The following is a 27,744-nucleotide window of genomic DNA, read 5'->3' on the forward strand; positions in this document are numbered from 1 at the left end:
GCACTACTCCTAAACAAAGAAAATCACCATGCTGAATACTTAGTAAGAGTATAAGCTATTAGTGGTAGCTTCAGGGCATAGGCTTACTGCTCTCCTGGTTTTATTAAAAAACAAAAAGTAATAATAATAAAAAAGGGTATTAAATGTCTTCTTAGTTTGCTGATTAAAGACCATTTGGCCAGAAGGGAACCTCTAATTGCTTCCAAATGTTTAACCCTTGAGCTTGGATGAGACCCTACACTTAGTTCACTTCAAGAATATGCCAAGTTGTTGGTTCCTGACAAAATAACTCTGTTGTAGCTGGACTGTTCCACACTAATTTTGTTTTATGATTACCCCATTATTATCTTAGTTCATAAGAAAAATATGCCTTAAACCAAACACAAAAGCAAACCCAATTTCAGTTGAGTATTTTTATGGTTGCTTGTGAATGATTTGCCATTTAAGTTGGTTTTGAGCTATACAGCTGCTTTGTTGTATAACTTCGAAGATTTCATCTCAAGTCCCGTGCTTAAACGATTAATCTTTTGTGACTGACCACCAGTTGACTCTGGAGACCATGGAGGAGAAATATTCTTGCCTTTGATAGGACACCATAGCAATTTTGTCAATCCTTTTATTTCCTGTACTGGGTTTTCATGGCAACTTCCCAGCCTCTGATGGAAGAGCTAGAGAAAAATTTCTCAGCATCAAGGAATCTTAGGTTTCTCCTTGCACCTTTGGAAAAGGTAATAATAGCTAATTTCCTTTTTTCTTTCTAGTATTGTTCCACTTTTAAAAGAGTCCATTGGGATTTTGATGCAGCGAACTCCTCCTTCCCTGGAAAATGCCCTGCCTCAGTGCTACCAGAGGGTGAGCTGTTAAGCTGGTTTTGCTCTGACTGATCAAGCTGCTGACTGACTGAGCCTCAGCTGTGTGTATGAGGACATTTTATGATGTTTTTCCAGTAAAAGGAATGATTTTATGATGTTTTGCCAGTCAAAGGTACCCTAGAATACACAAATGGAGGTACCAGTTTAATTGTTTCCCAGAGTCCTAAATTGCATGTAGCTTCACCTCAGTTTGAGTTTTAAAAATTTCCTAGGTTAGTTCAGAAAAACAGATCCTGAAGCTATTCCTCCCAAAGTACTTTGTGCTTATACATAACATTGGAAGTGTATTTATAAGAATACAAACATTACTCTGGATTTGACCTGTTCTCCTACTTAACTTTTCTATTAGCATGCCATGAAGTGCCTTTGCAAAGTTAATACAAAGCACTTGAAGGAGTGCTGCCTTTCCTCAGGAGTTAAAGGCTGTAATCATCACATGGAGGGTTTGCTGAAAGTGGAAAGAGGAAAAACAATGGCATTGGAAGGATCCATCTAAGCCCTCACAAAATTGTAAATGATATATGAATGTATTTCTGTTAGAGTTAGAATCTCACAAATTGTTTCATGGCAAAATTTGCACATTTGCAAAAAGGGCAGTTTTAACTGGATGCCATCTCAAATCCAGTTACTGACTTCTCTCATGAGCACCTCCATTTTCAGAAATGGTTTCAGTAAAATATTTGTAGAATGTAAATGCAGCAGGGTACAAAATCACAACACATACAGAAAATCACGACACAGACACAAATCCATATTTCAACTTCCTTACAATAACTGAGATAGTAATAAAAAATGTTGGTAAAACATGACAAAATGCACAGTGAACTTGAAGTAAAAGAATGCATTGGCTTTTATAATACTTCCTATAAAAACCATAGTACCGGAAATATTTTCTGAAATACACTTTCTGAAATTTGCCTCTTGTTTTAGGTGCAGCAGTTGCAAGGAGTGTACAGTTTACATGATCCACATTTCTGGACCCTCTGTACTGATGTTTACATAGGGACTTTGAAGTTACTAGTAGCTCCTGATGCTGATGGGAGATGGATTCTAAGCCAGACTCACAATATTTTTACTCAGGTATGTCTTATCAGTGGAAGTCACATCTCCAAGTGGGAATAGCTTGATGTGACATTGTAATTCTTATCAAGAAAGGTTAAATATTTCTGAGTTTGGTATCTGTTTTGAACAGCCTTCCTGCTCCAGCTGTATAGAACAATTTCAAAATACTCAGCTGTGTAGATGGAATTAGTGTACCTCTCTGCATTAGTTTTTCATACCACTTTATGGAAATGACAGATACAATTGTCTCAGGTGTATCAAATGGGGTTGATCTATATTGACCTATAAGGAACTAAGAAAACAGACGAGGCTTCTCTCAGGATAGAGTTTCTCACCACAGAGAGACAGACCTACTCACAGGCTTTTCACTGCATTGGCAGCTTGCACATGTGATGGCTTTCTGGATAGGTTCAAAATGTAGAACTGGTTTGAACAACCAGTACCACAGTGTGCTCTTGTGCTTAGCTCCATTTTAACTGACAGTTCTTCAAGCAGTTTGCTTTTCAGGAAGTTAAACTGGCACAAAAGAAAGTAAGAATTGCTTTTGTGCAGCTTCATATGTGGCAGTTATTTAGGATGAATCAGAAGAGGTAATGCAGCAAAGCTAATGCTAATACATCATTATGTGTGTGCACTTGACTGTGGGAAGAACTCTTTACTCATCTGGTGTTCTCTGAGTGATGTGCTAAATGTGGAGATGAATTACAGAAAAATAAGTTGCTTAGGTTTTTTGCTAGGTCACTTACTGATGTGGGCTGATGTTCAGGAGCAGAAACTGCTTTGGCTTTACAGCGTTTTTAACTCTCCTTCCTTTTTCCACAGGCAGGAGTGAGGCAGCTTTACATACAGATTGATGTTGCAGCCATGTAGTCAGTTTCTGGAATGGTGCTGTTGGACCAAAGCTTTCCATACTGTACTGGTGTAGCAACACTTGTTGAGACAGAGCCTGCCTCCACCACGTCTGGAATTGACTGAAGAGATTTCTGCCCTTGGGCTACGGAGGAAGTTTACTTCTAAGGAGTAAATATTGAATGAATGTTATGGACTTTGGGTCTTGTTTTTTTTGGGGCCCCTAAACTTGTAAGTTTTTGAGGGTTTTTTTACTTAAGATTGTGGTACTGGAAACCCTGTCATGTCTTCAGTAAAGCTGCTGAAACCACTGCTCGTTCCCATCAAACCAGTGTTATCGGCAATTGGAAACTTGTTTTGTAGACAATGTCACAATGGCTGACATGCTTCAATATAACTGCATGTTTGTACAATTGTTTGTACTTTGCAAACTTAATGAACCAAACCATATTGGGTTTTCAAAGTGCCTTTTATATCAGGAGAGCTATTTGCCAGCATAAATATGGAGCATCAAAGGGTTTTACTACTTTTACAAATAATCTTGTATGCAGTCTGATTATTTACTAGTGATGTATGTGGGGGGGTTGTGTACTTACATAACTGTAGATGTAGACTTCCATTATATTTGCATCTTACCAGACAGAAAAATTCTAAATGTAAAAGACAAAGCTGTTGTGAAGAGACTTGCTTCTGAGACAAGCTGGGTATTTTGTTGCACGTCTTGTGAAAATTATTTTAGGCCAAATATTAGATTTAACTCCAATTCTTAGTCTCTTCATACTCTTGAGAGTAATGAGACGTTATACGATGTTGCTCATGTTCAGTCACTTAAACAATGGGCAGTTGAAGGAAGATGCTGGTGATGGAAGCAATGCTTGAAGTTTTTTATTTTCCAAATAATGTGGTGGAAAAAACCTAAATCTTGAAATTGTGGAAGCTTAAGTCTCCTTGATTTTGATAGGTTGTTATAATTTAATTAAAGTGATGAAGTTCAAATTTTGCCTTTCCAAATATTGAAAATAGTTGTTTCTGGCAGTTATACCCGAAATGGAAATAAGGACCACTTTTCATGCTGTTTTAGCTTATGCTTTTCCCAGGCTGACACATCTTACATCTTTGACTATTTTACTGCAGCCTTGTATATGTTTTCATAGGGGAGAAAATTCTCAGTGCAGTAAGAGTTATTAGATTGGGTTTTTCTTTCCAAGATTGGGTTTTTCTTTCTTCTTCTGTCATATATTTTCTAGCATTTGAATCATTTTACTCAGATATGAGTGTCACTTCCAAAAGCAATCTGCTATGTTTGGTATTACAGATGATAGTTCCACTGTGCTGTAGTAGTTCACTTAGTAATGGAAGACTTTTTAAGAGGACATTTTACATACAGAACATGGTGAAGTAAAAAGCAATACGGGCATTTTTCTGAGAAATCATAGCTGCCACTGATTGGTATGGATTTTATGTTTATTTTGGTACCTGTCAGAGGTAATACTAAAATCAAGGCCCTGACAAGTTTGCAATGTCTGTGTAGTAAGTGCTAGGCACTATGAAATTACTGAAGATTGATTTGCAGAAATGGTTTGTTTGCCACTGATCCTGTTGAATCCATCACAGATATGAAGAGTTGCTTGCATTCATTCTGTTGTTCCTGTATAGCACCTGATTTCTTTTTATGTTCAAATCTTCAAATCTTGCCAAATTTGATGGTGGTTCCTGAATTTTCCAGTTGAGATATGGAAACATGAATGTAGATTTTGTGCAGATCTTGGGGCTGTACTCTTGTGCTTACAACTGGAAACTGGGTGTAAAAAAATGGCAGTACAAAGCCACCTATAATACTGGTTTTAATCTTTGCTGTCTCTTTCAGTCTTCAGATCCCTCCATTGCCACTTCTGATCCTGTTTGCTCTCCCTGGGGACACAGGCACAGAGTGCCCTCCCAGCAGGCTGCACATTCCACAGCTCTTCCCTGGCCTCCTGCCTGGCACGCTCTGTCAGGCTCTCTCCCTGTCCCACCTGGCAGTGCCAGGCCCAGAGTTCCTGAGTGGAAGATGGAAGTTACACAGCACAGGGTAGGGTGCAGGAATCTGTTGAGCAGATTGGAGAACTGCAGTTTAAGATGCTCTGTGCATGTATGTTCACAGAGAAGGTGATGAAAATCCAGCTGTGATTATAGGGTGGGATACTGTTTTGTAGTGGGGTGCATACAGACTGCTGCTTGCTGGCTGCCAGCAGCACTTGCTCCTTTTTTAAGAGTTACTATTACTGCTATTTGAGGCTAGAGAACATCAACTGATATCACTTTAAAGGCAAGCACCAGACAAATTCATTGCAACTGTGTCATGATTCAAGAGCAGGCTTTGGTTTAAGTCACCTTTGCACCAGCATGTTTCAGGTCTGACTGTTCCTGGACTTGTTGAAATGCTTTAGTGCTGCCCAAGTTGCTGAGCTTGGCCATCATCTTAGCTTCTTAATGAAAAGACAACTGCTACTATTTGTTTCCAAGTGAGAACCTGGCAGAGTGGCTGTTTGTTTGATGGTGGTGATGGTGTTCTCTTAAATGTACATCTACCAAATTTTTAATATGGGAAATGGAGTGAAAAAGCCTATGAGCCTGTTACAATTACACAACGATTTTAATAACTTTTGATAACTGTTTCTGCTTATTATGATTTAGCTGATTGTTGGAAGCATATGTTAAAGTCTATGAGTTTTCTAGCCAAGCAAGATAGCACTTCATTATGTTTAAACATTTATGGTAAGAAATATTATCATTTGTTTGTCAAATGTAATTGGGGATAGTGTAGAGAAGTCAGATTCAAAACAAATTTTAGCCATTTTAGGCTTTCTGAAAAAGGATGAGCATCACAAAATTCTACAAACACAGTGTATGACATATTCAGTCAGTACCTGCAGTCACATGTAGTATGTCAGTAAACAAGGGACATCACATATTTTTTCCACCTAAGGGGATACTTGCTCAGATTTTAGAAGAGTACAAACCATGCAGTTAAAAGCAAAAGTGCAGCTTTCCTTACCCTGAGAGCCAAAGCACCATTATTTGTGTTTTGCTAATTACTGAACACTGGTTGCTTATGTAAAACTTTGCTATTGACACTTTATTGGAGATGCAAGGCAAGATTTAAACAAAGACTTGTGTGAATGACTGACATCCAGAGATGGGTGAATGGCTGCAGATTATATGCTAAAACTCAGCTTCCTCCACTTCTGAATCAAGTTTTCAAAGTGTGGTTTTCTCATGTTTTCACGCAGCTGATATTTACTGTGGGGTTACTGGTCTGTCTTTGTTGGGTTATTTTTTTCTGTGACTGAAACCAGTAACTTAAAACCTTATTGTTCCAAAGACCAAGCCTGCAAACTGCATGATTTTTACCACATCTACAGCAAAATAAGAAGATAAAACGAATGTTGCAGAGTGTCTGTATTAAAATGCCTCAATGTTTTTTGGACTAAGTAACAGTGAAAGAAAACCCCTCATATTGAATATGCACAGTAAGGACTGGTCCTTTACAGGCTAATCTGGTAAGTATACAGCTCTGGATAGATTGGCTCCTTTCATCAGGAGGGCTCCTGCAGAGAGCTGAGTTACTCGTGTGATTTGCTAATAAGCTAGGATGGAAAGCAAATAAATGACTTTGCTTTTATGTAATAATTCCTACTGCAGCAAAAGTTCAGTTCCATCATTAGTAGAAACTGCGGACACTATTTTTACACAAAAATTGAAGCTGCTACTACAAATAAAATGGACCTTAGTGACTTACCATTATTATTTTACTTTTTTTTAAAGATGTAAAGGTGGGTTTAAAGGTGAATGAAAATTAGTGGTTTCTCTTTTTAACTGTTGTAAGTGAACCTGTTCTGGGAATGTAAACAAGATACAAGAGGAGAGAATCTGCTGCTGAATTGCCCTTTTCCATCTTCTGCATGTAGTGTGTGTAAAGTCCATGGCTTTTCTTTCACAGTGCACTTGTACAGTGCAGATTTTTAGTTTCATTCTTTTATAAAATGCAAACTTTTATCTTTCTTCATGGCACAAAGTCTTTAAATAACAATTCAGAGCAAGAATTTTAGTTAATAATTAAACCCTATCCTGTTTTCTCCAGCAGCCATTAGATTGCTATCATTCTTGATTATCCCACTCCTTTAAGCAGGATTTTTTTTTTAATAACCTCTCTGATCCTCACTACTGACTCAGTAGCTAATTCCTCCTTTACACTTCTGTGAAAATTCTTATCTGCAGGTTTCTGAGGCTCCCTTTTGGATTTGTCCCCCACTCAGGCTTTGTTCAATGCCCATCCCTGTGGGCACTTCCTTGGCCAGACACTGCTATAATGTGAAGAAATGCCAGCCGTGCTGGGCCTGGCATGCAAAGACTGAGTCTTGCTGTGTGCAAATACTGCTCAACCTACTTGTCTGTTGAGTGAGCCACAAAAGGTTCCTGCCTGTGTGGTAATTTGGCTGAAATGATGTGTAAAAAGAGCTGGGTATTTCACTTCCCATGTGCATTGGAGCCTCTCACATGTATGCTGGGATCTTGTACAAGAGTTAAGTGAATCACTACAGTATCTTGGCTGAAGTGTGAAATAATGTGAATGAAGCAATTGCCAAAATCATTCCTGGTAGCATACAGCATATTGCTTGCCTTTACCTTTCAATTACAGGAATTACTCTTAGCAGTGAGCTTCAGTTCAATAGCAAAGTGTGTCAAAGTACCTGTGAAGAAATCTGGCAGGTAACACAAGGCAGCTCACTAAAATTCTGAAGACAATGTCTGATTTTGTTCTGGAATGCTAATGTTAGTAGCTTAGCCACGGCTTGTCCCAAGTGCAATATTAAGAAATTTTTAATGTAATCTTTTCTACTTGAATACAGTCTATATAAAATGTTAAATATCCTATATTGCTGAAAAGATATGGGATCAAATTTCTTTCCAATAAATCTTCAGTTTAAAAAAAGTATGCATACAGGTCTGCTTTGTTTCCATTGTATTGTGAAGTATAGTTGAAATAGCAACCACCATCATCTACAAGCTGATTTTAAAGAGAACTCTTGCAGTCTATTTGCTGAAACTTGGCTTGAGGTTAATTGTGGTAGCTGCAGTTGAGTCTAGCCCTTCATAAATACTAGCATTAACATATGAAGAAATCCAGTTCTATTTTTAGTTGCAGCTTCTGAACCATGAAATTCTGTGCAGCTTCTCCCCCTCTTTCACCAGCTGTCCAAAGGGAAAGTTCTTGGTTTTCTTTGGTTTAGAGCATTCTCACCTGCCTGTATTCACTCTCCCAAGGCAAAGATGAACACAGACCTAACAGGTTTTGCACACTAATGTTTTCTATTGGTAAGAGAACTCCTAAGTTTCTGCAAAGTTGAAAGGCAAAATTTAACATCTAATGCACTTAAAACAATGTATGCACAACAGCAAGTGATGCCACACAGATACCTGGTACTCTTCTTATCCCAGTCAGCAGCCCAAGACTGGAGTGGATGTCAGTGATCGGAAGCAAAGGTGTCTGGAGGTGTCTGCAGGGTAGAAGCTGATACCAGCTGGTGCAGTTTGCAGCCTCAGGTAACAGCAGGTCCATGTTCCTGCAGCATTGCCCTCTGAGTCTAACTACAGTTAGACAAGTCTTAAATAGTGACAGCAATATCTTTATGCTGTTATGCAATTAAAGATGGAATGAAAATGTAAATGGCTCATTTTTATTTAAGCAGTCCTTTGACATGCATTATTTTCAAAACTGGTACTATCTACAGAGAACAGTTTAAGCATTTCCAATTCCAGAGGATGCATAGTGCCTGTAACAATTAAGGAATGTAGTGGAGCACCCAATTCCACAGTGGACATCTGCTGTAGAGTGCCTGAAGCAATCTTCTCATCTAGAGCACCAACACGAGCAAGGCCAACACAAATTGTGTTTTCAGTAATTTCTGTAAGAAAGAAGATGAAATGTTTCATTTATTGACTAATGGTCTTATCATAAGGGAAAAAATACTCAAAATGCTTAAACCTTAACACTGCTTTCTTAAACCTCCAATTATTAAAATATTGGAGTGGCCTAGAAAGAAACTTGCTATTCAAAGAAAATACAACTTAAGGATGTTGATAAGGAAGAATTCATTCAGGAATTGTGTTCACTTTGAGGAACCTGCTGCTTCTGATTCATTCTATGTAAAGGATAAAATTAAGGGATTTTCATTTTAACAGTACTGAAGGAATAAACTTTTTAAATGAGGAGTAGACCTAGACGAACTTGTTAGAAAAAATTCTGTGACACAATTGCATCATCTTTATGAGCTGCTGTGCTTTTACCCTTGGTCTCAATAAACATTTCACAGTTTGCTCCTGACCAGTGTTAAGAATTCAAGGTGAAAATGACAGTTCTGCATCTTTGGGTTAACCTAGATTCCTGCTGGTGTTCACACAGAGCAGAGTGTGACCAGTCTAAGTAAAACAGAGCTGAGATTTTTTTAAAGCTTGACTGATCTAAAATGCTCAGAATCCTTTTGCCTCCTGCAAGTCTAATGGCTCAAAGAGCTCACAGTTCCACATGGATAGAAGCAGTGCAGGGTTTCCAGACTGAGGCTTTGACTGTAGCTCCAGGAGCCACCAGTGCAGCTTCACTGCTGCTCACTGAACTGTGCTGGGCTAAATCCATCTCGTGACTGGGATTTAGGGCAGCCCAAATCCACTGCAGAGCAGAATTCTGGGAGTCAGGGGAGGGGAGTGGAGTTCAGAGGCTCATCAAGACCTGTGACTGGAGAGGGGTGGTAGCAGACAGAAGCAGTCCAATCATACCTGGTTTTTCTCCTTGGAGCCTTCTGTTTTGAATAATGGCAAGAAGCTGTTCTGCAGCCTGATTCACACTCATGTAACGTGGTGGCTCATAAATCTTTTTTCCTCTGCAGGGAAGGAAAAGCAGAGAAATTTTACATATAACCCATTTTGTTATCCCCAGCAATCTTACAGCTTATTTCAAGAGACCTCTAGACCAGCAGGTTGAATTTAAACAGGCCCAGGCTCTCAGGCTGGGTCTTTTAGAAAAAAGTGGAATTCTTAAAGAATGCAGAAATCTGTTGTGCTCTCACCACACCTGTGAAACAGCTGGGCTCCAGCTGCCAGATCATTTAGATCCTAAAAGCAAATTCAACTGCTAGAAGCAAGATGCTGGTTTTGCAGCTACTCTTGAAGGATGCATTAGACTTAAATCCAAGGGCATACAACTGTTTTTCTGTTAAATGCCCTGTAGACAGATGATTACAGACTAGAAATATATTCTTAAATGAAATGCTGCTTTCTTTGCCAACTGCGGATTCAGTCAAACAGATTTTATTTTGAAACTCCAGAATAAACAAACCTCAATGATACTGTGAGACTTCACAAATGTTAATTTAGACCAGTTACAGCATGTGTATAGAGAGCCATTTATATTCACCACTGTGAAAACATACAGATTGCAGAGATGAGTAAGATGTGGCAAAAGCTTTTTGAACACAGTTAAATGAGCTTAAGAGTATTTTCTGTATATTGCTTATTTAACTCTTTAAGAAGGGTTTTATGTATTCCGCACTTTGCACTGTTCCAGCCAGTGTATAAAGAATAAAATCAGAACACTGTTTCAGATATTAATCTGTTTCAGGAGATGGCAGAACAGTAGAGAAATAACACTTCATTCACCAAGAGGAAAGCCTATCTGTGCCTGACTTAGTGCTTCTCACAGGAACAGTTACAAAAAAGATCATGTTCTGCTGCAACTCCATTCACTTACTGTAAACAAAGCCAGGCCCTGTTGCAAGGAACAAAAGAGTTTCACTCCTGGTAAGAAAGGACAGTGGCCACCCAGAAGCACAAGAGAAGAAGGCAGGTAAGTTCAGTATTAGATTATGGGCACAGAACCTTTGTTCCTTGTAAAAAAAAACCTTTGTAGGGGCACTGTATGTTTCTATGGATTTTCAAAATGGTTACTCACTTCATGAGATTCTCCAGAGACTGCTCCTTCACTTTAATATCTGTAGAACAAAACACATTAAAACACAGCTTTTCTACAAGCTTCCCACTTAGTCTTCTATGTAGGTGAAGCTTTAACAATGTTTTAGCTATTCTTAATATTGTAATATTATTATATTTAACTATTAGAATATGGATCACACTGTACTGTTTCATCTGTTAGTTAAGCTCAAAGCCTGTGACTTTATGCATGTGATTTTACCCAACAATATGGCAAATTTCACAGATTTCAGAGCAACACAGCCAAATAAAAATCCTGGTAAATATACAAATAGGCATATTTACCATAAGATAGTTAAATACTAGCACATTTGAGTGCACCAGTTCATTTGGACTACTCTTAAATTATGAGCACTTTATGTCACAGAATGTAAAGCAGTCTGACTGCTCGACAGTGGTTACATCACTACCATGCAGGAACCTGACTTTCATTAGCACTTCCTTCCTGTCCCAATCAAAATTTAGAACAAGATTCTCTTATGGGAAAATAAAAGGATTTGGGCAAAACTGAAATAGAGAAGGGGTCAGGTAGGTAAGACTCTGCACAGCTGCCAGTTTTATGAAACAGATTGACCATAATCTTTCCAAGAGGAATCTTACTGTTACCTGTACTCAAACACCCTTCTTCCCCCACCTACAGAAAGCTGGATACACTTTTAACCTCAAATAAGTATTCCTTGTTACATAATCAACTTCTAAACCAAAGTGACCCAGATGAAAGGGGTTAAAATGCAAAACCCCAAGATTGTAAGTGCCCAGTTTACCACATTGCTTCTACATCCATGAAGTCACTTTCAGTTCAGAAGTTCATCAGCACTAACCTTTTTAATGCCACATTTGCTTATCTGGTGATCTAGTCAGTTGGGTAAACACTCAATAGACAAACTAAAATGCAGGAGAGTGGCTGCTGCTCACCAAGTAAGCACAGGGTGTGCATTCCGTTCCGCCTGTTCTTCTCAATCTTGTCAAAGAAGCTCTCTGGTTTCCATGTATCTGTCCAGAACACTATGGAAACGGTTTCTCCAAAATTGTACAACTGTACAACAGAGCAAATGCAGTAACACACATGAGCAATAAGAAAAAATAAGAGCATTCAATAACGTTAAAGGCCAAGTAATGAACTACTTGTAAAGTTTTTGCTCCATTCACCTTTCCAATGCATAATTAGTAACTTTCTATTTCTACTTTCTATTGTTACTCAACTCTGAAGTCCTTTTAAAGGCAAAAGCTTTGTAAGATTAGCACCAAAATCATTATTTGTTACTTCTTACTTTGGCTAAGGGTTTTTTATTTCTTACTTTGGTTAAGGTTCGACAGCTTGGAATAATGCTATAATTTAATGTTTTGATTCTATTGATTTAAATGGCATTTTGCTGCAGATGGAAGCTCTAGCAGGCAAAAGAAGTTACAGTCTAAGGCGATAGTGGATATGAAGATCTGAAGACAGATTGCACGAAGCAGAGAGGTACAACATTGTCTATGCACATATGGAAAGAATATTGCTGGCAGATCCTATGTCAAGCATATTCACTGATTCTATTCTCAGCCTTAACACATTTATTATTGGAAGTAAGTCCCTCATCTTGCTGAGACATTTAAAGCCACAGTCTTGCCAATTATCTCTGGTGATGCAAAAGGGAAAGTCATATGTAACTTAAGGCAGTATCTGGCTTGGAAGTAGGTTTTGCCCTGAAATAGGGGAATACCAAGCATCAGTTTTGGTCTATTTAGCTCTGGACTGGGGCCACCCCAGATGGATTTTACAGCTTGCCAATATTCTGTCTGCTCAAGCCCACCAGGGAAACAACAGCTACATGAACTACCCTTCTCACTTTCTCTGTACTCCTGGAAGGAAAAGCTGCTTTTCCAAGCCCATGAAAGGAGACAAAGGCACTGTGTGTGCTTTGGCAGAGGACCCTGTATAGAAGCAGCTCTGGCAGCCCTGTGCCATGTGGGGATTCCCCTATACATACTTCTGTTGCTGTGGCATTAGCCTGTGGCTTTAACTCCTTTGTGCTGGTAGAGCAGAACTTGAATCACAGCAGAAACATGTTTATTTTCAAAAGCTCAAATTTTAACCATTCATGCTGATAAAATTTATTCAAAGATTCCTGGAAGATAACTGAAAACATTTCCTCTTTTAAGTATTTCATTCTAGCACGAGCACAAGAACATACTGGGTACATTTCACAACCTAAAAGTTCTTCCAGTAAATACAGGTTTAACCAAATAAGTTGCTCCTGATGTAACCTTCCTGATATTAACTATTTCAAGGCTGTGTTTTAGAAAATAAAAAGAAAAATCAAAGTATGCTTTGCCTATTTTTCATGTGGCTGCCTAGAACTCATTCCCATTTTGTACCAAATCTGTAGAAAAACTATTAGAAAAGAAGTTTCTCCTTCTCCATGTCACTGTTAGAGCATCTGGGAGCAAGATACCTTTAATCTCCCTGGTAGCATTCCTGCAAACTTCCAGAAGTGCTGCAATGTCTGATACCAACCTAAGAGCTCCCCATCAGCACCTGAAACCACTACAGCCACTTCTCCAAAGCAGCAGTCCTTGTTCAGGACAGAAAGGGGCCTCAGTTAACCTTAAATCTTTCTTACCTTGGCCCTTTGGCATTTTGATAAACCAAGGAAAAAAACTTCCAGCTCTGCCCTTTAGGAAATGAAAGGCTATGCAGAAATGGGAAAAATGTTAATATCTGTGAGGTATTTTGTTGGGAACCAGAACTCCTAAACCACTCTGCCACATGTTAAGAATGAGCTGGACTTTCAACTTTATACCATACATTGCTAATTCTGATTGTTATCATTCTCTTTTCCATTACTCATTACAAAGATCCTCTTTGCCAACAAGAAGTTAAGCAAGTTATCCTTTTCCCTGCCAATCATTCACTAATCTGTCCTTTGTTTACAGGGTTTTGCATTAATTAATACTGAAGCCTGGATGTCAAAAAGGAGTAAAATATTTTTGTCAGAAACTGCCTGTCTATTCTGTAGAAATACCTTCAGAACACCTTCACGAAGAATTGATACTACAGACAACTGTACTTAGTCTCAAAAAATACACCTGTTTTCTCAGCACCTGGAAAGCACAGAAGTAGTTTCTACACCAATAAAATAGAGTAGGATATATTTTATTGACCTCCTGGAAATGCTTTTGCAGTTTATGCCCCTCTACTAACTAAACTTGTGAAGAACAGATATCCTAGGATTAATGTGCACAGATTCTTACTTTAAATTACAGAGGGAGGAATACTTCTTTGGAAAGTCCCTGGTACACCATCAATCTGAATGCTGAGGAACTGAAGTAGTAAGTGGGATACCTCTATTGTGCTTGAATACTTATAACCAATTACCTTACAAACACTTCTACAGACACAAACCAATATTTTTTTCTCATCCAGTATTTGATCTCTGCAGATGTGTGACATTTAAGAAAACATAGGAACTGCTCTTCACCAGGGCAAGCCTGCATTAAGAAGAACATAACTGTATCAGAACTTACACTTTAAATGCTCTCCCTCCTCATTCAGAATTCAATTTGTTCCTAATTTAATTTCCTCTGCTGTGCTCTAATTTCCACCTTCTGAACTTGTGAATGAAGTATCTGACTTTCAAGAAAAGCCTTGCAGCAGAGAAACCAGTAAATGCCAAAAATGGCACTACTATCCTAAGGATTCAGGAGTTACAGAAGACAGCAGGTCCACTAAAGACAAAACCAAATGAAATTAAAATCCATTCTTTCCACCAACCAAAAAGGGCTGCAGAGGGTCCCAAAATTCCAGGAATCATGCTTCTCATTGAAATAGAGCTGTCTGACATGTTTGTTAACCAAGGAGTGTTACAACACAACTAAGGATTACTGCCATGCTTTGAGACTGTTCAGGAGTTCAGTAAGGTGATGAGCTGTGTGTATTTACAGAGACCAGGGATTGGCTGCACAGCTCTAAAGAGAGGCAGCAGCAAATGAAATTTCACAGCCAACTTGTGTGAGCTGCACTCTACATGAAGCATGAGGGGTTTAGGAGTGGGCAATGTGTGCTTTGTACAAGCCCCAACATCTCAGGCATCACACTTGCACTGTGAGCAGATTTGTTAATGTGCCTACATTCTGCTCAGGCACAAAAGTGCCAGAATTTCAAAGGGGCACAGTGAAATGGTTGGACAGATATTTCATGTTTTCTGCTTGGAAACTAAAGTTCTTACCTTCTTCTCAATGCTCAAAAACATCACAGAAAAGTTTCAAAAGGTCCTTTTGAAAGACCTCAGTCTTTGGAAATACCCCTTTCTCTGCACCCTCCCCCAAGTAGAGACTGGCTTAAGCAAAACTCTGTGCATCAAATTTTGCAATACAATAGCTCAGGTCAGCAAAGGAAGCCAGCACTCCACTGTGAGGCAATGCCCTGCTGCTAGAGTTTTCTCACAAAACACTGCAGAAAGCTCTTCAATTCACGGTTACATCACCTCAGGACAAGATATAAATTCCTATTTTATTTACACACATGATATGAAAGAATGATTGACAACTTTTGGTGCTTGTTTTCTGTTAGTATTTTAATCTTTCTATTAATGCTATTTCTTATTTTACTTCTTGTTTATACAAGCAGAATTGATTGCAAATTGAGAGGCCAGAATGAACTGTGAGAGAAAGTACCATGATCTCACCTTGGAAAGTCTTCATGCAAGTGGAATTTCAATGAAACTGCTGAGCCACTTTGTTAAAGACCAGTCTGATATCAAATACCTGAACCTGTCCTGATCCATTGTCCTCACTTGAAATCATGGTGTGGTCAAGCACCACAAAAATTTAGGGCATAAAGGACAGAACAAGCTGAGACTAAATAGGGAAATTAAAAAAGGAAGATCCACCATCCCCTCTAGAAAGTACTAAAGCAAGCAGGATAGAAGATGCAAAATAATAGTAAAGGTCAGTTGGCCAACAGCTGCAGAGAAACCAAGAAGTAAACATTTCAAAACACAGACATCTATTTTTACAGCATCTTTCCCAGAATTATTGCTGTATCAGCTTCAATGGTGACACAGCAATTTTTCACTTATGAACCTATCTCCTTTCCTAACATTTCAAACAGCTTCAGAACTAGTCACAGGTCTGATTCTTCCCAAAAAAAGGAGTTATTACATTCTTCAGACCTGCCACCATACACAACCAAATACCTGAGACCCCCTAGGTCAGAAATGCTACAGAGCCATGTTCTGGTCCCAGGTCACACTGCAGATAGTTCTCACAGCACAGGAATTATGTGAATGATGGAAATTCAGACTCTTCTCAGCCTCATTACAACCCGCTGGTGGGAACTAAGAGGCTTTTTCTCCTAAGACTATTCCTCTTGGAATAGTGGATTTAGAGACTGCAGAGCACCTTGCATTATCCCAGGTTACTTCCTGATAGATCCCAATGAGCATACCCAGAAAAGCTAAGATACATTTTCTTTTTCTTTGTCATAGGGGTTCTGACACAATGCTATGCAATGTTCATCCTCAAAGATAAGGAACCTGAGTCAGGTTTTTCCCTTTATTCTCCCTAACCTCTTAACAACCCTCCTGACCACACACATCAAATTAAAGGGCTCCTGCTGCTCTCTGTATTATATATTGTTGCTTGATAGCAGCTTAAGAAGTTGTGTGATTGTCAACAAAGAGGTACTAGAATCACTCAATCTTTGTTTTTGCTTGGAATTGGTCACATGAAACAACCACAAGTTCTAGCCTAGTTCTAGCCCTTTACACTACCTTATTTAGTATCACAGACCTTTAGCAACTTTAAATGACTCTCATGAGAGCCTTCACATGAAACTGAAAAGTTTTACCATTCACCTAGATGTGGCTTTGACTCCTTTTTGTACTGCAAGCTGAGAGATCGCCCTAGCTGTCCCAAAAACTTCCAGTTCCCTTAGTACATGCCAGAGAGAAAGGAACTGGGAAGAAAACACACTTGGCTGAGGGAAACTCACTCCATATAATTGCAGTCTTCAGAAGGCAGCTGAGACAAATCACATAAAATCTGTTGAAGGGACAAGCGCATTTTGCTTTGGCTGCCTCTTGGATCTGCTTAGGAAATAGCCACTCCATAAGAAGAACAAAATTCAGCTATCAAAATACTGAGAAAGCAAACTTGCATAGGAGAGGATTTGCTCCCCAAGGTAATGCCACCTTATCTTTAAAAACCTTCTAAGATTCTTGCTGTCAAAAGCAATGTTTCCTTCCTGCCCTGAAGGTGACTTGGGTTATTAATATGAAATGAAGATATCTAAAAGAAAAAAAAAAACCCCAAACCTGATTAAATAGATGTTTCTGGGTCATGTTTGCTGGTGACAAATAGCACTAAATTGGACAGCAATTGTGAGTAATGAAATAGTGTGACTAGCACTGATTTAACCTTTAATTGGCTTGAGAAATAAATGCCAACTTCTTAAAGGCTCAGAAACTGTTAGTAACTGAAAAAACAGAAATAGAAAACAGTTTAACAGTCAGTAATTTTGTGTACAGTCCCTCCTATTAGAGCAGAGTGTTTTTGAAGATTAGGGCACACAGAGAGAGTGGGACTCAGAGGCTCCACTCCTGCAGCTACTACAAGGTTTCTATTTGACTATGAGCACAGTAATTAACGATAGCATCTTTCAGCTTCTTCATCTTTAAGTAGTATTTTTCAACGTGACACTGGAAATGTATTCACCTGTTCAGCAAAAACTCAAAAATAACACAGTAAGCATTGCTTTTGCATTTAAGTGACCAGCTGCTAGCAAAAAGGGTATTTTCTATTTTATAACTGTAATTGTCTTACAAGAATTAAGAGGACTGCAAACATAAAACCCAAGATGCGTCACTGAAAGAAACAAGGGCACACGCAGATGTTTGTTCTGAAGCTATTCAGCTGGAAAGTGGGTACATCTCAAAAGAAAGGCAGCTCTTTGCTGCTACATGTTTTTTTCCTAGCTACCCAACCAAATGCTTCAAAATGAGCAGCACCATTCAGAAATGAGCGTCTCATTTTAGCCTTTTATCTCATCCTGTGACTTGCCTCCAGCTTTGCCCTTCAGTTCTCAGTCCTCTTTCTTTATGTCAGTGCCATGATCTCAAGCCATTTCAAGTTGCATCATTCCTTCGCATGCACCACAGGTCAGCGTGATGCAGATTCTTCCAGATGTGTTTGACCACCAGCAGTTCTACCCCAAGGACACATTAGCAGCACTGGGTCAGAGAGAATTCTGTCCTGAGAGCACCAGTCTGGCCAGTGACTTTCTCAAACCAACCCAGATGTCATGCATATTAGAAATGAAGGAGAAATACGCAAATTAGAGATCCTCATTTTCCTGCCTCTTTATTCTAGGGCTAAAAGCCTTAGCAATCAGCCCTATTCTGAAAAACTGAGAGTGGGCACAGGTACAGCCTGTGCTTCCCTGGCAGTGTCTGCAGATACCCAAGTGCCTGACTGTCCTCACTGGTGCTTGCTCCCCACCACAACAGGAGTCAGAGTGGCAAACACACCCACGTGCCAGACTCCAGACAAGGGAGGTGAACCTGCAGAGAACATGCTAAGAGGCACTGACATAGGAGCACATTTCTTGGCTTCTCTCCCATAACTGTATTCTTTTGTTTTTAAGGGAAAACAGCTTCTTCAGCCTTGGAAAGAAAAAAAAATCTGTTACAGTGAAGCACAGCAAAAACAGTGTAAAAGAGAGAGGCAAGCAAATCACAGTGCCTTATGCACAGTCAAGACTACCACTTTGCTAAGTTATATTATCCCAGCACAGTTTATCAGACTGTGAGAGCTTCCAAGAAGTTTAATTTTCAAAATTAAAACCCCACTCCTTTTTTCAGTATTCCAAAACAGTTTCACTAATTCTGTTAAATGATGAGATAGAAAAAAAGTATTTGAAAATAGATATGCAGCCCTCTTTATTATTTGGCAAGAACTACAACTATGGGATGAAGGTAACAAACCATCACTGAATGCTGTACCAACTTTACTAAATCACTGTACAGGAAAATTGCACAGTACCAGAATGTTGTTGGCTGCACAGAAATATTGCTCTGATGACCAAAGATGTTCTTTTGTGACCAGACTGTGCTGTGGCTGCATTTCACTGACAGCCTAATCAGCAGTTACAGCTCGCTACGCACATGGCTCTCTGAACGGCGTATAAAGGTGTTTCCTGTTTTTCTCTACTAAGAAAGAGAGAGGGCTTGTATGACAATCAGATTAAAACAAGAAAAAAAGCAAAGCCTTTTCTGTGGTGAAGCAAAAGAGGAATCCCTCCCATTGACAGGAACTTTACAATTGGAGACACAATAACTCCAAAATTAAATTGATGGCAGGAGACAGCCATGGAACGTAAAGGCTTTTGAAAGAAATTATAAACTTCCAACACAACTCTAGTTAATCAAAGGCTGCTTTTTTGTAAGATACACCTCACTTGCTGTTTATGCCAGTAAGGAGAAATCAAGACTTAAATGTACAACTGGTTATATTCAGCCTGGTAATGCAATCACTATTTCCTAAAATGCCTTATATGACAACAGGAGTGTGGACTTAGGAGAAGGCAGCCCCTCCCAAGGCAGAATGGAAAAGGGGACTAATGCCAGAGTGAATAACATCACATTTCCTTTATGGTCTGCTCCCTTCAGCAAGGGACAAGGGAATAGCAATCTAATCTCCAAAACTCTGCATATGTGAATAATCTTATGGACTGTTTATAGTCTACTCACATCAGGTTTCTGGCCCTTTTTTTCAATTAACCTAAAAGCTACATACTGCTCCTTCCTATGCCTGGCTGAACTGTGGAGGAAGCAAACTTTCAGAAAACTTAAAAATCTCTTTGGGCCTTGCATCTTCCTTCCTAATGAATTTAAGAGAACAGTAAAAAAGAGAGCAAGTAGTAGAAACTACTTGTCAACAACCTGACAGCAGCAGCAAATTTTGCAGCACCATCAAGCCAAAAGGGGAAGGGTGAGCCCCAGCCGCAACTCTTGTTTTACCCATCCTGTGCAGTCATGCGACAGCTGCTATTTGTCTGCTGGGTTTTTAGAAGCCCATCTAGAAGCCCATGGGTACCAAGAAGCCCATTTCCTTTCTAAAAGATAATTTTGCCCAAGTCTTGCAGCAATAGGCAGGCATCACTATGAAGGTGCTCACAAGAGAATTATAAAGAGTGTGAATGCTATGCAGCATTCCCTTTAGCATTAGCTAACGGGACAGGTGTCACTGCATTGGTTTTGAGCCAGGTCCGACAGGGTGCTCAGATTTCTAATCAAAACCAAAGATAATACCCAAACTCATTGACACAGATTTTCTGCTGTTGGCCAGCATTACTATTCGAATGGAGTTTGGAGTATTGGAGTAATTTGAATGTACCAAAGTGTTTGCTGAAATTAAAATAAATTGTGTTCTTTTTTGTACTTCTAGGAAGGAATTCCTCCTTCAGCAATGGAAAGCTATTGCTCAAACCCCCAACTTTTCTGTAGTACACTTACACTCCTGTGCTTGCTTTTGGCTTTTATAAAGTGGGAACTTGGTTTTGGGGTCCCATACACAGGGAACCATTCTGAACCTTGAGAGGGCAGGTTCTGTGTTAAAGTGATGAATGAAAAGAAGAGAGCGAAGCTTCATCTAATTTATATGTGATTAGTTATGATTTATACACTACCACAATATCTTTCATGAAGTAAACGTAGTAATGGACCCATATATGTGTAAAAGGAAGTATTTTCTTGGGGAACACTAGGCCTTTTCTACTTTAGCCATTCAAGATGCACAACAACTGCCATTTGTTTTACTAGTCCTTGGCTAAGCAAATCCCTCCTCCCTCATCAGATTGGCAGAAAGTGGAGACAGATCAAATTTTTTAAGAGAAAGAGTGCATGATATTCAAGATTTTGGAATTATGATCTGAGTTGGACATATGGGCAGGCTTGTGCATGTATTTCTTATATGACAAGATCAGCATAGTTGTCTACAGGATAACAACCTTATTTAAGAATAAACTTATCAGGTATTACCTGATTTTACCATCAGTAGTAAAAGGAAGCCAACATGAACAAAGCTTCATCTGTAAAATAACTTTAAATACCAAAGGTTCCTGGGGCAGAAGGAAGTTAGAAAGCAGAAAAGAATAAATGTGTTACCATTCATTTTCATATGAGTTCATCAAAAAGGGCTTTTGCTGACATGTGGCATGCTAAAAGGAAGTGCTAAAAAATTCTAAGATTATGTGTACAGTTGTTACAGATCTTCAAAGTTGGGATTGCAACATGCACTGCCATAGCAGTAGAGGAGCTCACCAATTCCCAGCTTAGCAGTTGTGAAACAACATGTATGCATACACAAAAATATTACCTGTAAACCACAGCAGCCCACTGCATTCATTATTGAAGCATTGTGAATGACCTTGTAAGGAATCCCCAATTTTACTGCACGTAGCACTAAATCACTGTGTGTTGTGGCCCTGTGGTAAGAAAAGGAAGGAATTAAACATTGAAAACATGGTGTCACCAAGTGTTACTATCACTATAGTTTGTTTTGGAATAAAATTAAAGCCTTCACAACAAGGACAATACAGAGGTGGGAAAATGGCAACAATATCCCAGTGGTTACAGGAAAATAAAAACTCCTGTAAGGATTCCATGTCATCTTCCCCAACTGAAATGCCAGGCATCCTCAGTATGGTACAGCCCTTTGCAGCTTTCTGGCATCATTAGAACTGTAACACTGTTACAATGTCACTTTATAAAGTAGCCCTGGCAAGTACTTGAAAAGGGAAGTTCAATGTATCCTTTGTCTTCTGCAGGTGTCTGTTGAACACGCATTGAACTGTAAAGGTCAACTCTGTTTGGCACAAACTTCCACAAAACTCCAGGATTTCATTACTGGCTGCACAGCCAGGCCCTCTCCCATCTGCACCAGCAAGTGCCAGGAAAGCCCCACGCTCACACAAGAACTCTGAACAGACAGAGGTGAACTGCATGTTTACTTAGAAGAAACATCCTTAGACTGAATCAATTTTTCTAACAGTTAATCCAGATTACTCAAATTAACAATGCCTAAATCTGAGTGATAAAGCTTATTCTGAAAGAGTTAAGAATATTTTAGTTTCAAACAGAGTTAAATTTAGCTCCAGGTCTAAGGCTCAATAAACACATTGCAGTTATTGACTGCTGCAAGAATCACTGGGTTTGCAATTAAGCAGTTGAGATTAGAGCCTTTTTAAAATGGTCAGTACATACAGATTAAGCAAATCTTTGAACTACAACAATGTTTACGTATGTATTTTGCTTGTATATATGGATGTGAAAACTGAAAATGCACCTACCCCTTGCCTAAATTTGTCAGACCTGATCAATGACCTTAGACATCTCATTCCCAAGATAAGACCACACACTTCTGTGTAGCCATTCCAAAGAAGGAATGAAAGAAATAACATATGGCCATCAAAACAATAAACTAGGAAAATTGCTTTCACCCCGGCCTTGTTCAGTTACCCTAACAGAATTCCCCTGGTTCTAGCCTGATAATTTCAGTGCTGTGTGTCTGACCAGCTCCCAGTCAGCAGATCAGGTGCTTCAGACTGGAGCACAAATGTGGCAGCAGTTGGCAAAGCTGTAAAGATCAATATTTTTAAAAAGAAATCAATTTCAGCAGAAGAAAAAAAATTGAGAAATGTGAATTTGGGAAATCTGACACCCTTATACAAACAGGCTCCCAGACCTAGGAGAAGGCAGCAAAGTGATCTGAACCAATACTTTAGTTACTATACAAACATTGCTCCTGACTTCCAGAAGCAAAGGGGACTTAAGAATGTCTGCTCTAAGAGAAGAGGAGACTGGTTTCACAGCCTTGTGTTATTCCCTGCACATACAAAGGACAAGGAGCACTGGAGGATTTTGTGGTTATGCTAATACTGACCAAGGCATCAGCTGGCTTTATTCACTGACATTTGCTCCAGACAGTATTTTTTTCTCCCAACAGATCTCTCTATAATGACTGTAGCTAAAGGCAGAAGTGCCCTTATGGGCACTCAGCTAACACCAGGAAAAGTTTCATGGAGTCATCCCTCTATAGGCAAAACTACAGCAGTATTTTCTGTCACTGACACAGAGGTTAAGTTTTATGGGTAGTAATAACATGGATGTTAACACCAGCCTGGAGTGGTGGACTTTCCATTGTCCTACTAAGAGCTAAGAACATAAACACTTAGAGAGAAGCAAGTCATTCAAAAAAAGGGTGGTTTTTAACAATAACATAGTATGGTAGCCAGAACTGAAGTATTTTGACATTGAAACTTATGACAACTGAGGCAGATCAGAATACTGCTTACAAGTAGCAGCTACATTTCAATCCATGGAGCTTGTTTTTTCCATCTTGTGTATTTGTACCAGTCACTGGCTCAGAGCACAAGGGTACAGGTAACATGGCTCTACACTCTGCACAAATCAAGTTTGAATGTAAACATGGACTGCAAGTGTAATCAATATTTCTGAAATACAGAGTCATCTGCCCACAATTATTTTAATATAATATTCTCTCGCCAATTGCCTTCAACCTGTATTTACATAAATTATCAGCTTTTGACAAATGTGTGCATTGCTCCTTTTTCCATAAACTCCATTTTTTCAATCACAAATAAGGTTCTCAGATTTCATTTTTCTTGTGCCCCTTAACATTGTGGTATAAATCTTGCATCACCAGCTGGAGATGAAAAGCTCTTCTGCATGGCTTGACATTATAGATTGATGATGCCTGACCAAAGAGAGAGAAGGAGATCCTTCTGGTCATAGAAAAAGCCTATACTTTCCAGCAGGAATAAAAGTGGAAACAAAAGGCCTAATAAACCAACAGGAGAATACATTTATAATGGCATACATGATTTTAAGAACTAGCATATATTAAAGCAGATTATACAATCAATAATCTGTATTGATTCTAAAATAATATAAAAGCTGCAGTTTATAAGTGCAAACAGCAACCAAAAGAATATTCCCCCAAAACAGCACATTTCTTATTTTTTTGATAACAAAAAATTTCTTCTGTTAGCAAACAAATCATGAGGCAAAGCATTTGTTATAAAAGGTAGCACAGAGAATAAAATGATAATGAATGACATTATAAGTATCTGCTGAAGGAAAGATTCATACAATCTGGAGGATCCACATTCTAATCTATAATGGACACCTGGGCAAGGAAACTCCAAAGCAAGACAAAGTGTAGACAACTGTATGTATATTTTTAATATGTCTGTACAGTAAGGACTGTACAGACATAAAAAGTGTTTCTGGTCTGAAAATCAGTTCCCTCAAAAATAACAACAGTTACAGAGTTGGATTCTTCCTACTGAAAAAAAAAGAGTGATGAAGCTATAATTAAAATGTTGCTCTGTCTTACCCAAAAGGATCACCAACCACAAGAAATGCGACATCACAAACATCAGCTTCTTTTAAAAGGCTATCTGCATCTTGTTCCACCATTTCTCGGTCAGCCAAAATCAATTCTTTTCCATAAAACTCTTCCTAGAAATTGAAATTAATAATAAACAACAAAATAAGACACTTAGGAACGTTTTTGTGTGTCTTTGGGTGCTCACTCAGGAACACAGCCAATGAACACTGGAATAGGTAAGTTCATTATTCTCCCCAGCAGCCTGCCCCATGTGTTGGAGAACCTCACATCTGCTTGCAAGGAGCTTTGCACAGAGCAGCTCCTGAGCTGACAAAAATCAGTGAATGTGAACTTTATCCTGACACTGACTTGGAGTTCTGTGCTTTCTGTGTCAGTTGAGCAGCTGCACCTGAAGCAGCTCAGACCCACCTGCACTAGGGTACCTGGGTGCACTCCAGGCAGAGTTCATTTAAGCTGCTGCTGTGAGGCACCCCCTCTCCCAGGCTGAGCCTAGCTCTTGGGCTACTTACAATACTGGCACCCAACCAGGCACAAACACCACACTAGCTACACCACAACCTGTTCTCTCAGATTTTTCGTCAGTACGTTTTAGCTAACCACATCTAAGGAATGACTTCATATTTGTCCTTCATCTTGAGTTCTCTTTAAGAAGTGCTTTACCAAGTATACAGGTAAACATGTATTTGATCCTGTCCTTAAGTTTTCTTCAGCAGCTCAGTAATCATTGTGTCTCTTTGTACATTTTAAATGCCTTTATTTGCAGAATCAACTTCACACATGTAAATGAAACTTCAGTTAGTTCTAGAACATGTTTTCTGATCATACTGAAAACATCTGCCACGTTGTGTCACCATGCATTTTACATGCTCTTTACATGATTAACATTTTTTCCAGGGCAAAGACCAAGAAAGGTGGTTTTGTTCTAAGTAGTAGTCAGAAAATTTGTGTGGTATTACGAATAATAACAATAAATGGATAAAACCATTGAAGTCAGTTATCACCCAGAAAGGTTTTCCTCTGACTTCTGTGACTTCTTTGCCCACACAGAACACTGAATTGATGACAGAACTGTAATACCTGTACGGAAGTGGAGTAATGCTTCCATAAAAAAATCCATCCCATAGTGACAGTAAAAGGCATGGGACCTCTGCTACCAGGCAACATGCCCTTCCCTGAATATGAGTTCCTGCCCATTTTTGAGTTTTCCTAACTGTATAAAATCAGCATATTATCTTCCTTGTGAAAAAGACTGCAACCTGTACAGATTCAACAGAGAGGGGACCAAATAAATGTGTAAGCAAACCTTGCATCTGTGATTGTGAACCATTGACAGTCACCCTGGAGTAATGCTGAGATCTGCACTGAACCAACTGCAGCAAAGTTTGACACCCCACTGGTTTTCATCAGCCCAGATGCACATCAGGACAAGGGAAGCCTGGCTGTAAAGCAGAGCCCCATAACAGCACAGATCCCTTCCAAGGGCTGCCACTGCACCAGCCTGGCTTGGGCCCAGCACTGCGAGCAAATGCACGCTCCAGAACAGATGGGGTGCAGCCCCAGGAACACACCTTTCAGTCTGCCTTCATCCAAGGGAATCTATTTGCATGCTTTGAGACTGCTCCGCAATGCTAATCAAAGTATGCTAAGTAGAGAATAGATAAACAGTAAAATGTAGACTCACTGGGAGGTCACTGGGTCCAAACAGTTCTTTCACCAAACTCAGGGCCAATTTGGATGGTCAACATCAAATAACTTTTACTATACATTTTAGGCCATTCCAATAACAAGCAAGTCTTGTAATTTGAATTTTATGACCTGATTTCAATATCATCAACAGAGAAGGATTTCTGGGAAGTCTCTGCAGGAAAAGATCTGCTCTTTACTTCTTGAGAGTTTTCCTCTAACTTTTCATGTGCTTAGGAGAGAATGACCACCAGATTAGTAAACAGACTATTCAGCATTGTCACTTGTATGTAAACCAGGCTGTATAAACACTTGGTTATTAACTTCTATATTCCCTCTTAGGTGTTTTAGGTAAGACAACATTTTCACTTTGTTTTTATTGATCTTTTTATCTCATCTTTGGCATTTCAAGGTCTGCAAAAGACTTAAAACAGTAAGAAATATATGACAAGAAAACCCAAAATAATCACATCAAAAACTGTCAGCATTTTCCTATTATTCAGTGTTTGATTTTCAGATGGATAGGAATCCATTAATTTTTTTACTGATAGCAAATGCTCATTTTGAAAAGTAAAAATCTCCAAGTAATCCTTTCCATTTAGCAGTTTTCCAACTATCAAACAACCACAAAGAACATTTTGTTTTGAACAGAATGACTTCAATTTAGACTGCTTCAGTGTACTGAAAAGAAACATAAGCTACAGAGCATATCTTCATACAGCACATAAACCAGAGATGCTCCAAATATTCTAGCCTACCTTGTACATGGCAACCATGTAATGCTGATTACAAGCTATAGGTCTCACATGCTCTGTGTATCTGCAGCTCTGCACACAGGTACATTATGACCATACAGCACCAAGGCCCACACAGCATCAGCTTATTCAGAGGCAAGGTCTCTGGTCTGTGGGCAGCTATGCTATTTTTTGCTATTATTTCTGCATTAAACTTCATCTTTCTATGACCATCTGTGACCTCCTCAGAGTTACAATTTGCACATTTTTACTACTCTTGTCTTCCACGAGGTGTGTTTACTAACAAAAACTTAATCTCCACGTTGTCCAACATCTCTGACTGAACTGTGCCTGTTCTGGGAATCCCTGCATGGTGAGGCAGCTTGGCCCACGTGGAAATGTGACATAATGAAATTGCTATTCCCAGCAGGCATGCTATAACACCTCAGGCTGATACAGAGGCGCAGGGCTTCAAAACATGTGCTTTTCTGGTATGACTTTTGGATGGGGTTCTTTTGTTGCTGTTTTTAAACAGATTAGACACTTTCTAACCAAGACCTCCAGTATCTCAGGGTTTGCACATATTGGTAGGCTTTGAGATGAAAACTAGTGCCAACAGTTGTAGGAACATTTTATTTTTGCTGCAGTCTTCTTGCTAAATAGCAAAACAATTTCTCCTAGAGAACACGGTATGTGAAGGTCCCGTACATGAATCTCCCGAGAGCGGGCACCGCTCATTTCTCCTCCGGACCCACCAGCCCCAGCACGCCCCGGCCCGCTGGCACCAGAGGCCTCGGGCCCTGTGGCCGGACCTACCAGCGCCTCCTTGCCCACGGTGAGCACGGACGTGTAGGCCTCCAGGTACACCCTGCGGCAGCGCCGCACGGCCTCCAGCCCCTTCACCGTGATGTCCTCGGCATCGCCCAGGCCCAGCCCCACCAGGTACAGCATGCTCGGAGAGCGCCCGGCCAACACCCGCCTCACCAGGGAAACCAAGCGGCCTCAGCCGGGGCGCCGCACGCCCCACCGCCCGCCGGGACCAGGGACCAGGGCCCAGGCCCGGGGACAGCCTGGCTCTCGACTGCTCGTTTCCCGGCTCCCGG

General features: G+C 39.7%; 2 protein-coding genes across 2 annotated transcripts in view; one reads left to right on the top strand and one right to left on the bottom strand.

The window, feature by feature from the left end:
• SLC30A7 (solute carrier family 30 member 7) overlaps positions 1 to 11,895 on the top strand; it is a 29,311-nt gene extending 17,416 nt beyond the window's left edge. The window contains exons 9-11 of the mRNA XM_005482030.4: positions 762 to 852; positions 1,803 to 1,952; positions 2,757 to 11,895. Coding sequence (XP_005482087.1) covers positions 762 to 852; positions 1,803 to 1,952; positions 2,757 to 2,804 — 289 coding nt within the window. The 3' untranslated portion in view covers positions 2,805 to 11,895. The remainder of the gene's footprint in view (positions 1 to 761; positions 853 to 1,802; positions 1,953 to 2,756) is intronic.
• On the bottom strand, positions 5,752 to 27,592 carry DPH5 (diphthamide biosynthesis 5). The gene is made up of 7 exons (XM_074546180.1): positions 27,458 to 27,592; positions 24,210 to 24,334; positions 21,168 to 21,276; positions 11,724 to 11,844; positions 10,771 to 10,810; positions 9,600 to 9,703; positions 5,752 to 8,731 (listed from the first exon to the last, which is right to left on the bottom strand). The coding sequence occupies exons 1-7, from the start codon at positions 27,590 to 27,592 to the stop codon at positions 8,508 to 8,510; spliced, it is 858 nt and encodes a 285-aa protein (XP_074402281.1). The 3' UTR covers positions 5,752 to 8,507.
• Between the last annotated feature and the right edge of the window lie 152 nt (positions 27,593 to 27,744).

This window comes from Zonotrichia albicollis, chromosome 8, assembly GCF_047830755.1.
Source record: "Zonotrichia albicollis isolate bZonAlb1 chromosome 8, bZonAlb1.hap1, whole genome shotgun sequence".
Lineage (NCBI taxonomy): Eukaryota > Metazoa > Chordata > Aves > Passeriformes > Passerellidae > Zonotrichia > Zonotrichia albicollis.

Excerpts from the sequence above, each read along its gene's own strand:
- DPH5 (XM_074546180.1), bottom strand. The coding sequence starts at position 27,592 with ATGCTGTACCTGGTGGGGCTGGGCCTGGGCGATGCCGAGGACATCACG. Across the intron at positions 11,845-21,167 it reads TGGGCTGCTGTGGTTTACAG|TTGTACAATTTTGGAGAAAC; the intron begins GTAATATTTTTG and ends TCTGTTGTACAG. Across the intron at positions 9,704-10,770 it reads TCTCTGGAGAATCTCATGAA|AGGAAAAAAGATTTATGAGC; the intron begins GTGAGTAACCAT and ends CCTTCCCTGCAG.